At 38.6% G+C, this 13,161-nt stretch overlaps 1 protein-coding gene across 4 annotated transcripts in view; it reads left to right on the top strand.

The window, feature by feature from the left end:
• Nucleotides 1-13,161, top strand: part of NPNT (nephronectin) — a 113,784-nt gene that overhangs the window by 62,003 nt on the left and 38,620 nt on the right. For 2 of the 4 annotated variants that reach the window (XM_043972994.1, XM_043972995.1), the window contains 5 exons: nucleotides 497-589; nucleotides 7,397-7,516; nucleotides 9,696-9,815; nucleotides 11,138-11,272; nucleotides 11,477-11,599. In XM_043972994.1, the coding sequence (XP_043828929.1) occupies nucleotides 497-589; nucleotides 7,397-7,516; nucleotides 9,696-9,815; nucleotides 11,138-11,272; nucleotides 11,477-11,599 (591 nt within the window). The remainder of the gene's footprint in view (nucleotides 1-496; nucleotides 590-7,396; nucleotides 7,517-9,695; nucleotides 9,816-11,137; nucleotides 11,273-11,476; nucleotides 11,600-13,161) is intronic. The other 2 variants (XM_043972996.1, XM_043972997.1) reach the window with 1 other exon arrangement.

Raw genomic sequence — 13,161 nt, 5'->3', positions numbered from 1 at the left:
GTAATATCTATTGATATTTGTGATATAAAAATGGAAATGTCTTAGTATTGTTACTAAAATTGTTTTGACCTCACGGACTCCCTAAAAGGATATTGAGGACTCACAGGAATCCCTAGACCACTCTAGACCACAAAAACACTGATTTAAGAGATGTATTCCTGACATGATTGTTTGTGAGAATGTTATGTAACATACATTCAAAGGAGACAATGCCTGTGAATATGCTTTGCAAATTTAAATATGATAAAAATGAATGATTTTATGATATTGCCGTATTTGAGTATAAGACAGTAATGATGGAACATAGAAGGGAATTATCAAGTATTCTTTGTCCAATGTCAAAGTTATTTTTCAATTCCCCATCCAATGAAACCTGCTGCTTTAAAAAAAAAAGTGATGCAATTTATACTTATGGGGAGGTATTTTAGAGATAAGAAATTTGATCATTTCAAAGAGTTGGTCTTTTGACTTTTATCACCTTCTTCCTGATGTGAAGATGACCACCTCTATCCAACCCCTCTTGACCAGCGCAGTGAACAGCCTTACGTCCACCCCCTGGATCTTCATGCAACGAATTTACCTTCAAGGGGTGAGAAAGTGCTTTATTTCAGGTGGTCTGCATCTTCCACCTGCACGGCTTCCATTACATAGTACAACTTCTTGCAAATGTCCTCGAAGAATGATCTGCTGATTTCTGCTGCCATCTTAGAGCCAGGCCTGAAGTCCCTGAGCATGTGCAGCCAGCCAATGGACAGCTGTTTCCTGCTGGTTCCTCCCTTCTGTGCTCTATGAACAGGTTCCGTGTTCAACTCTTTTCCATGCATCAACATAATCACTCTTGCTGTACTTTTCTTCCAGGGCATTGCAACGCTTTCTAAAATATTCTCTTAGGTCTTAGGCATCATAACTTGGTTTTCATGTAAAAGGCCAGTGACAGCATCATAGCATTAGAAAGAGACTATGTGGATAGGGCTTTGTCATCAAAGAACCAGCTTTTTCCAGATTCTTTTTTCCCAATATTCTTTTGAATATTGACTATTAAGCCATCTAATAAACAGATCATAAGCCAATTTCCCAAGTCTAATGTGTATTTTATAATACATAATTTCTTTTCTGAGAGACTATGTCCTTCATCAAGACATAAACTCAGGAACTTGCAGAGAGTATAGATGAATACTACCAAAATGCAATTGGAATATTTAATGCATTTAGACTTTGCACAAGGAGTTAGTCAGCAAGCATTTATTAAGGGCTTACTATGTGCCAAGTGCTATGATAAATGACAAAGATACAAATTCAAGCACAAAAGGGTCACTATTTGTCCTCAAGGAGCTTACATTCTAATGTGGGAAAGAGAGGCAGCTAGGTGGCAAAAGCACCAGCCCTGGATTCAGGAGGATCTGAGTTCAAATCCAACTTCAGACACTTGACACTTAATAGCTATGTGAACCCGGGCAAGTCACTTAACCCTCATTGCCCCACGCAAAAAAAAAAAAAAAGTATTTACCATGGTGAGGAATATGTCACTCTGAACACATTAGAGTGAAATAATTAAATTACTTAACCATCACCTGAAAGAGTTTAGGAAAACAATGTATACAAGAAATTGAAAGGGATAAGATGACATGGTTAAGATGACATGTTAAGAACTTTAGGACAATAGAGACCCAGAGTCAGCAATGGTGGGCATGGAATTTTTTTCAGTAAGATTTTGATGATGCATTTTAACATCATTAGATGATTAAAATTTACATATTGCTATTTGACTTCCTCCCACTATGCTTAAATCAGAACCTGTTCAAAAGTAAACAGCTGGTACTCCCAAACTATCTCTAGTTTAAGTCCAAAGCTACAAAAACCATTGATTTTTTGTAAAATAGTCTTCTTGATAACATATAGGATATAATCCATAGGATCAAAATGTATAGATAGGTTGTAAACTACAACAGAGTGAAGGGAGTTCCCTCTCTAAAATTCATGAGAGAATTGCTTGGGCCACTGAGAGGTTAATTTACTGCCTAGGGGCCACACAGCTAAAATATGTCAGAGGCTGAACTTGAACCCAAGTCCTTCTCACAGTGACATGTAATCCAATATACACTGAAGATTGAGAGGCTTCTATATGAATCTTATCCAAAGATCTTTGGCCTTGTTTGGCACTCACATTTTCTCTTCTTTTTCTGAAATGAAATAATAATATGGCTCTGCAGCCTGCGCTTATCTCCTGACCCTGCTTTTTCTTTCAAGCACCTGAACCACCCAACTTGCTTTGACCTGTGGCATTTGTAATGTGTTCGTCATGGTTATACATGCCATTTCTATATTGTGTACAAAATTGCAGCACTATGATTTAAGTGGCTTAACTATATAATTCTCTAGTTTTGAATTAAGTAGGTGACTCTATAACATAATGGGATTCATTAAACACCCTTTTATCCCCATCCTTCATTATAATTCATATCCCATTTTAAATTTCTAAAGGAACAAGAATGAAGTTAATATATTTTTAAAAAATAAAATCTTTCAATATATTTAATATATTTTTAAAAACATAAAATCTTTTGAACTTTTATAGATTTTTGGTGTTCATTTCCCAATTCCTAGACTATGTCTTCCTTCCTTCCATCCATCCAGCCTTCCTTCCTTTCTCTCTTTCTTTCTTTTCTCTTTGTCATTTCTCTCTTCCTTTCTTTTCTACCTCCCTCCCTCCCATGCTCACTTCCTTCCAATCACCTTCCCTTCATCTTTCCTTCCTTCCCTCCCTCCATTCTTTCCTTTCTTCCTTCCTTCCTTGAATGGGATCATTTACTAAAAATTCAGGCATCCTATAGCATTTGAAGTTCAACATTGACTTAACTATTATAGGACTTTTCATCAGTATATTATTATATCAACATATATATATATATATATAATTCATCAGCCGATATTGAATATGGCACTTAATTCAGGCAGTCCACACTGTGACAAGTTGATAAAGCAAAAAAAAAAATCCATCCTAAAAATATAAGAATAGAAACCATTTCTCCAGAAAGTGATGGAAGAAGTAATTTACAATCTTGGCAGTTGGTGGGGAGGGGCAGACACTATAATACGGGGACTTTGGAAGCACCCTGTTGAAGTAAATGCCAAACTTTTTAGTGAATGTTGACAGTCACTGGTTATTGTTGACATTCAACTTCAGACATTCCACAGTGACCTCTGTGAATGACAGCTTGAGGGTTTTTTAGGAGATACGTGTATGTGTCAGAAGAAGAAACAATTTCAGTCACTGGTAAGTATCAAGGTATTGCCAGTTGTCAGGAAGAATCATTCAGTGCTGTCAACAAATTGTTAGCTACAGTTTTCTCAAATTGCTTTAAACTTTTTTTTTAGAATGTCTTGTGTGCCATTTGAAGAATAGTCTTTTCATACTTCAATGTATGTCTATATCCCCAAGGAATACAAATACACACACACACATACATACATACATCTTCCTGATCTATGACTACCTCATGAAGAAACTCCTTCTATCAGTAAAGATCAACAGCTGTTCTAAAACTTATGACCTTCAAGATTTGCCTTGGGATACTGAGAGGTTAAGTAACTTGCCCAGGGTCTCATAGCCAATATATGTCAGAAGCTGAACTTGAACCCACGTCTTGCTGGTTGTGAGACTCAATACACTCTGCCATGCTCCTTTCATATATTATATACCTATTTTTAGGAGCTATAAATTGTAGAAGGAAACAAGTAATTGGAATGAGTTATACTAATGTATACATATGAATATATATTATATCTACATTATATTATATATATTATATATCTATCTAGAAATAGATATGTAATCTCTGTTCTGTACTTTGTTGAATCCCTTATTGTTTATCACCACACTTTCTAGATTAATAAAGTCCTAACCTTAAAAAAGCCAAAAAGCAAACAAACAAACAAACAAAAAACAATAGGGGCAGCTAGGTGGCACAGTGGATATAGTACCTGGATTGGAGTCAGGAAGACCCATCTTTCTGAGTTCAAATCTGGTCTTAGACACGTATTAGCTGTGTCACCCTGGCAAGTCATTTAGCCCTGTTTGTCTCCGTTTCTTCAACTGTAAAATGAGAGGAAAAGAAATGGTAAACCACTCCAATATCTTTGCAAGAAAACTCCAAGTGGAGTCACAAAGAGTCGAACATGACTGAAAAAAAATTAGTGAACAATGATGACCACAATGTATTATATATGTTCAAATACACACACACACACACACACACACACAAAGTATCCAAATTCAAGGATGTATGTTTAATTATTGCTATCTGTAACTACCCAGTTTGTGCCAAGGAGAATGTGGCTGCATCTGAAAGACAGTTTACTAAAATGGTCATTTAGAACACAAAAAGTGGCTAAATAATCCTAAATGTATTTAACCATTTGGGGGAGTTTGGTCCAGACCTATAGTTTTATCCTTTTTGAGAAAACTCACTGTACAAAATGCATCTCTACAACTCACAGTCTTGTTGAGTCCCAGGGGTCATGGAGAGGTTGAAGGCAGCTACCATGTATGAGAAGGACTTGTAGCTGGCTAGTCCCTTTCCTCATCAAAGTTAAGTCCTTTGAAAATCACTTATGGGGGCACAGTGGATAAAGCACCAGCCCTGGATTCAGGAGGACCTGAGTTCAAATTCAGCCTCAGACACTTGACACTCACTAGCTGTGTGACTCTGGGCAAGTCACTTAATCCTTATTGCCCCACCAAAAAAAAAAAAAAGTCACTTCCCTCCTATTGGTAAAGTTAGAAGAATCTGGACAACAAATTTCTCACATTTATCAGATAGAATCACTCCCTGGGTCAGTTTTAGTGGCTTTTCTTTATTATTTTGGAGGCTTCTGTTGGAAAAATATGCTACATCAAGAAGTAACTATCAATAGAGTACATCCATATGAAAAGAAAAGAAAAATGTCAGGATACAAAATTGTACTTAACATCCAGTTTGTATAGTGTGGATAACATGATATCAGGCCATCCTCCAACAGGAAGTGCTCAGGTTTAAGTGCTGTATCTATAGCACTAAATAGATAGTCATCTATTTTAAGCTAGATATGAATTTCAGGGATTCATCAGTTGTAACATTCTGCCAATTTAAAGCAGTCATAAGAAGTGGTTCCTTGAGTCTCATTTATAATAAAGATTAAAAGGCAATTTAGAAGTGAATGAGAAGGGAAAGGGAAGCCTCTTCTTGCTCTTCATTCATTTTAATTGAGATTTTTCAACCCATCGGAGAGAGGGGGGAAAAAAAAGATTTTTGTAGATGATGGCTTATATGGCAGGTCCCTTCCACAATGAACATTTCCTCCTGAAATCTTTTGAGATATGACTTTGTTCTGAGGCCCCTTGGGTTTTTCCAAGGTAGGAAAGGAGACCACAATAGTGGTATGGGAACTAATCTCAAAGTTAAGATTTTTTCCATTTATCCTTTCCATTTTCATCTAGCCCACTCAGAAAAAAAAAGAAAGAAGTGGAGCTTAATTTAATATCTGTTAACATTTTGGTGAGGTAGGGTGGAAGAAAATCAGATTTTGAACAGGCTATGAAGATTTGTAAGGAGCAGCTATCATTTAGTCATTTTAAAAACTGCTGTAACCCAATCACTTTGTCAAATGAAATGTAGAGATCTGTAATAAGCCATAAGCTCAGATTTGAGCTGAACTAATTTAAAAAAAAAAGATTAGGATTTGCCAGTTATATATTGATAATCTACATTCCAGATTTCCTAATAGAGAAGCCCATAAACAATAGAAGTTATGTTAATTTAGTGCTTAGACTGGTGGTTCCAAAGAAAATAAACAATTGGTCACATTTCTTTTTAATGAAGTCTATAATCCTGACATTAGTATTTCACAATGTTTATTTCCCATTATGAGCTTTATGTTCACTTGGGGCAAGATTTGAAGGTGGAAATTTTCATAATGTGGAGTTCATTAATTCATTGTGTGTTCATAGTTAAACCAATAAACCTGAAATCAATAATGCTCAGTTTTTAATATCTAAATTAGTATTTCCACATTGCCCCTTTAATGTCCTATATTACATTTGCTAAGGGTTTTGTGTTTTTTTAGTTGCTGCTTTTTTTAATGTGCTGAAGTGAGGAACCCAGATCCTGTCTTTAATCTTAGATAGATACAATGTAGATAAATGAAACAATAAGAATAACACTGCTACCTTTAATAATGAGAAGCTGATTTGCATAGTGGGTAGAGAACCTGCCTTGGAGTCTGAAAAACCTGAGTTCTAGTCCTACCTTGAAAACATACCTGCTGTGGGACCATGAGAAATACACTTAATCTCAGTACCCCAGGTAGCTTTCTAAGACAAAGCTTCTTAAATTGTGGGTTGGTCATTTAACAATGTGGTGGACATGAAAAATTTGGCAGTGTTTGATTTATCTACCTGTTTTATATATCTACATACCTGGAGTTGTGTAAAAATTTCTCAGGCAAAAAGGGGTTGCTAGTGGAAAAAGTTGAAGAAGCTCTGCTTCTTAAACTGCAAAGAAGGTACTGGCCTGCATTAAGAAAGGAGATCCATCCCTTCCTACACTGATGACATCACAGGTCTGGCCCAAAGAAAAAGCCAGAAGTCACATATCAGGATTAGGTTGGTGCTTTTGCTCTGAAGATACATCTTTCTTCTGAAAAGCTGAAGGCATTTAGACATTAAGCAAATTGTTCTCATCTGGTGAAATAAGTTGGGTAGGTATCTTTAAAAAAACAGATATGAAGAAGAAGGAAAAAAAGCTAAAAAAGAAAATAAGACTTAGGAAGAGGAAGGTAACAGCCAACTCAGCCTAAGGTGGAAATGCAGGTCTGGCCTATTCTGCTCCCCTAAATTGGGTAAAATGGATTAATAAAAACAACCAATTTGTTCTTCTCAGTCCCTACCTTCCTCTCTCACCAAAAGCCAGATTTCTGCTTATAAGGTTAATATGTGTCCTTCAGCTCTCTTTGAATGTCAGGCCAGCTGAGTTTTTATAGGGAATACTTCTTGGGCTCCTCTTTGGGGGTGAGCCACATGGGCTGTCCATCTGGCCCGGGAAGGTCAGATGTCCTTCCCTCTGGCACAAAGTTCTGTGCTATAGATAAAAATAGCCTGTGTTCACTATCAGTCCAGCTGGGATTCAGACTCCAAAAAGATTGAAAATGTCAGAAAGGGACGGCTTTCTTTCTTCAGTCTTCAGTGATCAGTTCCCATGCTATCTCTCCTTTTCTGTATTCCCCCGTATGCATGCACACATGTACACACACACACACACACACACACACACACACCATAGGGAGTTGTTAATATTTCAGGTTTGATGTGCAAGTCATTTGTCTTTGCTCCTACCCCCATCTCTCTCCCTATTCTTTTTAGACTTAAATGAATGCGGTCTCAAGCCCAGACCCTGCAAGCATCGTTGCATGAATACTTATGGCAGCTACAAGTGCTACTGTCTAAATGGGTACATGCTTATGCCGGATGGATCTTGTTCAAGTATGTCAATAATCCTTTTCCTTTTTTGCGGGGGGGGGGGGGGCGGCAGGGGGGGGATTAGCTCTTGGGTTGGGTTTGTGTGTGTGTGTGTGTGTGTGTGTGTGTGAGGTACTTTAGTTGCATCATGAGTGTCTCCTCATTCTAGCTCAAAAGGGACTTGCTTATTTCAATTTGCTTGTTGTTTCAAAGTGCATACTGGCTTAAAATTCAAATTGGAGGCACTCAGAATAAATGTATAGCATTCACTTACTGCCAGCGGCCATTTGGAATTGATGTGGTGGATATCTTGGTACTTAGAACAATCCACACAAGAATAGAATTATATTTGGTTAATGACATTTCCCAAACAAATAGCTACATTTCTCTCCCCTTCCTTCCCTTCCTTTATTCTTTATAAAGCCAGGAACCAACCTCTGGCTCTATATCAGACAACCTGAATGCTTGCAAAACATAAACCAATGACCCCCACCTCCACAATTTTAACTTTCCCTATTATTAAGAGGCAGATTGGTATAACAGATGGAAAGCTGACCTCAAAGTTGGAAAGATTTGATTTCGAGTCCTGCTCCTTGTCCTGGACAAGTGGCTTAAACTCTCAGTGTCTCAGGTCACTTGACTAGAAGCTGCAGAGAAGGTGTTGATCTACTTTGATAAAGAGAGCTCCCTATATTGATAAAATTATATGTCTAGCCCCCCCCCCTCAAATGGTTACTTTGAATGGGTCTAAGATCTTTATTTCCTCTAACATTTGAGTTTGTTTCTAAGCTCTAAATGCAGCCCTGAAAACTTTATCAAGCCTGGGTCTGCACCATGCCAAACAACTGACACAGCAATAATTTTCATTGAATTAAGTGTGTAGATTATAAAAAACTGACTAAACAAGTGTAGCCCGTATAAAAATTGGAGCCTTTATCCCAACTCCCAATTTGCTTCCGTGAGTCACATTCTTAGAGCTGAACCCCTCAGGTCTCTAAGGAGAGCCTAGTGGGACTGGGGATTGTCTTTCTAATGCCAAGGACTCAAACCCAACCTTGAGTGTGTTTTCCCAATGTTCATCTCTATGATGAATATCTCCCTTATATCATTAATATATCCCAGTGATTATCACTCCAGTATCTTTTAACCAATTAACATCTATTAACTTTTACAAATGGATATTTATTGAGAAGTTGCTACAAGAACAGAAATTCTATTTCCCCTCCACCCCTGGGAGGCAAACTATCCTTCAACACCCTCTCAGGCTCTGGAGAGAGTAAGCTCAACCTTAAATGGCTTCTGAATGAGTCATAGACAATGGAGAAGTCACTGAGGTTCTTCTAGGTCACCTTCCATCCACTACTGTGCTGGGTGAAATAAGTTACTAAGGGCTTACCTCCCCCTTTGACTCAGCTATCCACAAAACCTGGTATGGACTTCAGCTTCTGGACCTCTGGGGACTTACTCTCACAAAATAAATATTCACTATGTTTCAGCCTAGTTCAATACTTCTTTATCTTAAAACAGGAAAGAAGAAATACAGAGAGGCAAAGAACAAAGCCCCCTGTTCTCAGGTTACATATTGGCCCAAGTGGAGAGGGTCCAGCACCCTGCTCCACACATAAATTTCCGGTGTATCTTCCTCACTTAAACGAGGCAGGCAGAAAAGAGTAGTAGAGAGTCTCATTTTATATCATTAGTGTCTTTCAAATATACTCCCAGTTTGGGGTCAGGTGGACCGAAAAGTTATAGAATACTCAGAAGCCTGTGTGAGGATTGCATGAGCCAAGCAAGCTACACGTGCTTCTAAGGGTCGGCTTCAGTCTTTGTTGCACAGAATGGTTTTGGCGTGGTGCAGAGGTAACTTGAGGTTTTCTTGGAATGAATGACTGTCTGAGGGACAGCAGCCCTAGAATGAGACTGGTAGGTCACTGGGGAGACACTCTTATGAGCATTTGCTGGAAAAGTGAATCAGACAATTAAGATAGTAGCCTGGTGAAAGGGGGAAAACAAGCCTGGGTTATCCAGATAACTGGGTCCCTCCATTCTTCTTCTGACATATCCTGTGGAGATCTGATCTGAAAGTTCTTTAAATGAAAACTTTCATCGTTTTTACTCCAGAGTCCCCAGGGACCAGCCTTACATGGAGTGGGGTCCATCTTCTTCTCCCGCCTTGTGTGAGCAAGTCTTTATCTCCCTGTAGGTGCCCTGTCATGCTCTATGGCAAACTGTCAGTATGGCTGTGATGTGATGAAAGGGGATGTGCGCTGCCGATGTCCTTCCCCAGGCTTACAGCTGGGGCCAGATGGGAGAACCTGTGTGGGTGAGTGAAAATGGAACAGCTGCTCTCTGGTAAAGGGTAAATGGTGCATACAATGGAAGGTGGAGCACAGGGGAGGCTAACTATACTTGTACGAATGGGTTATAATTAGAGAAAAAGAGGAAATAATGGCTTAAATCCATAGTAATCCATATGTGCCAAGAGCTACAGAATTCCACAAATTAAGTGTCCACCATGTACAGAGCAGTGTAACTATGAGTACATAAGGATTTCATGATTTCAATGTGGGAGTTCTCAGCCTCAGAGCAGGGGATTCCCATCACTCAGTCAGTTGATAAGATCAAATGAGACAACATTTATAAATTGCTTAGCCCAGTGCCTGGCAGGGCAGCTAAGTGGTTCAGTGGGTAGAGTGCCAGGCCTGTAGTTAGGAAAACTCATCTTCCTGAGTTCAAATCTGGCCTCAAATCTGGCTGTGTGACCCTGGGCAAGTCACTTCGCCCTATTTGCCTATTCCTCCTCTATAAAATGAGCTGGAAAAGGAGATGGCAAGCCATTTCTAGTATTTTTGCCAAGAAAATTCCAAATGGTGTCAAGGGCATGGCTGAAATGACTGAACAACAACAACAACAATAATATAGTGCCTGGCACATATAACTTATAATTAATAAATGTTTATTTCCTAGACAAGCACAATCGCATTGACTGACTTGCCCAGGTCTGTCATTTCATCAATAAGCACTATACTAATCACTCAGAATGCAAAAAAAAGTTCCCATTCTCTCCAGTCTCACCTGGTGTCAGAGGAAAGATTTGAACCCTGGTCTTCTTGACATTCATCACTCTCTCCACTACTCTTATGTACTTTTCGTGTCTCTACAGACTTAATGGTCTTAATAAATGAAGGAATGGCATGGTCATGAGCTAAATATTGTCATTATAATCATTAGAAGGCTTTTTTTACATGATACTTTCAACTATGGACAGTTTGGATCTTTTTTTATGACATCTTAGAAAGATCTTTGATCTCATCACTGGGAACACTCCATCTACCAATACAGATTGCAAACCCTCTATGCCTTAGTGTATGCAATTTCATGAGTAATAGCGGCCAAGTGATGAGCCTGCTTGAACTTATCCAACCTCAAAAGATGCATAGTCTCAGCCTTTACAAACGTTTTTTCTCACCTTCAAAGGCTTTGTTAAGACAGACTTACATATCCCTGGCAAAGCCTTCAAGAATGCCAAGGGTCAACTTCCATGCTGTGCTGAAGCATCAGAGCAGGCTTCAGTAGGGATATATGATCTGAATTAAGCAATTTCCGTCCTTGCTTTGTATAAAGTCATATTGCTTGTATTTCTAGATGTGGATGAATGTGCAACAGGGAGAGCCTCGTGCCCCAGATTTAGGCAATGTGTGAACACTTTTGGAAGCTACATCTGCAAGTGCCATAAAGGCTTTGACCTCATGTATATTGGAGGCAAATACCAGTGTCATGGTAAGGAAATGCAGTCTTTGTGTTACTTGTACATGCAGTTGTATATATACATACATACATATATTCACTCGTGAATCATCATTTGCTCTTGTTGATCTTCTTGGGTAGTTTTTAATGTGTATAATTTAAAGTATATACAGATGAGCTTTTTACTCTTCTCATTTATCACTTCACTAAATAGGTTTATTGCCTTTTCCTTCATAGACATAGATGAATGCTCTCTTGGTCAGTACCAGTGCAGCAGCTTTGCCCGATGTTACAACGTACATGGATCGTACAAGTGTAAATGTAGGGATGGCTACCGGGGAGATGGAATGAACTGCATATGTAAGTCACACTTATCTTTTTGTCCTGAGTTTCAGCAACAAATGAAATGCAGAAAAATTCTTCTCAAAAAGATGAGAAACAAGGTCATTTATCTACCATCCTAAATATCAATGGGGAAGCTAGGTGGCATGATGGATAGAGAGACTGACCTGGAGTCAAGAAGACTCCTCTTCCTGAGTTCAAATCTGACCCCAGACACTTACTAGTTGTGCAACCCTGGGCAGGTCACTTCACCCTGTTTGTCTTAGTTTCCTCCTCTGTAAAATGAGCTGGAGAAGGAAATGATAAGCCACTCCAATATATTTGCCAAGAAAATCCCAAATGAGGTCATGAAGAGTCAGACACAACAGAACAGCAACAACTAAATTTCAGCTCTGCACATAGATAACAACAATATTGTTCTGAGTTTCATAAGTATTAAGGTCACCTAATATTTTTATAAATAATAGAAGATGTAATATTGCATCTGAGATTAAAAGGCATCTCAGCTTGCCTGATTACATTATTATCCTTAGCTAGTGAATTAGGAAGGTGAATTCCCTGACAAGTGAAAACTGTAAATTACCCTGACCATGAATGACAGAAATGATCTGTGTCATTGGCATTTCGAATCTCCTGAAGTTAAGCCTAGATGTGTAGTACTGTGGTCCTCTTATGCTCAAACTTTAACCCCCAGTCTTTCTTATTTGTGTCAAATTCCTTTAATCATCATTTTCTTTGCATGTTGGAGCTCTGAGATTCTGAGCCTGTTTTGTAAGTAAATTCAAGATGAAGAATGAAGAGGGCTTAAAGCTGTTGTATTGGGGCAGCAAGGTGGCCCAGTGGATAGAGCACTGGCCCTGGATTCGGGAGGACCTGAGTTCAAATCCGGCCTCAGACACTTTACACTTACTAGCTGTGTGACTCTAGGCAAGTCACTTAACCCCAATTGCTTCACCAAAAAAAAAAAAAAGCTGTTGTATTCAGGGATTGTCTTAACAGATGTATTTCCTTGACTTTGTCACCTCTTTTGTGTGATTTCCCCTTGCACTGATGCAGCTCTTATCCCAGCCATGCCTGAGCATCCTGGGCATCTTTCTTAGCTAAGTCCTCCCATTAGTTAGTTCACAATAGGGGGTCTACTCAATGGGCCAGAGACTTTCTTTTCTTTCTGTTGATGTCTCAAGGTTATCTACCAATAGAACATAAGGTCAGTCCAGCTACTATTTCTGGTCTTTCAAAAAATATTTATTTTTTAAAAATTATTTAAAATTTTTGTTTTTATATCACTTTCATTTCCCAACATACCCCATCAGCTCCCCAATCTTGAAAGAAAGAGGGAGGGAGAGAGAAAGTTCATCAAAACCAACATGCCAACAAAATTTAACATTGTCTCTAGTGTTTCACACTCATAGTACCTCATTTCTACAAAGGGAGAGAGGTATATTTCTATATCCTTTCTTTGAGGCCAAACTTGATGATCATAACTTCATACCATTCAGTTTTGATTTTATTGTTCTTGTTCTTCCATTTATCTCTGTTTCTGTCCCTCTAACTCTGTCCCTCATCTGTCTCTGACTGTC

This window comes from Dromiciops gliroides, chromosome 6, assembly GCF_019393635.1.
Source record: "Dromiciops gliroides isolate mDroGli1 chromosome 6, mDroGli1.pri, whole genome shotgun sequence".
Taxonomy (NCBI): domain Eukaryota; kingdom Metazoa; phylum Chordata; class Mammalia; order Microbiotheria; family Microbiotheriidae; genus Dromiciops; species Dromiciops gliroides.
The sequence above is the reverse complement of the archived record's forward strand: the minus strand, read 5'-3'. Positions and strand labels throughout refer to the sequence as shown.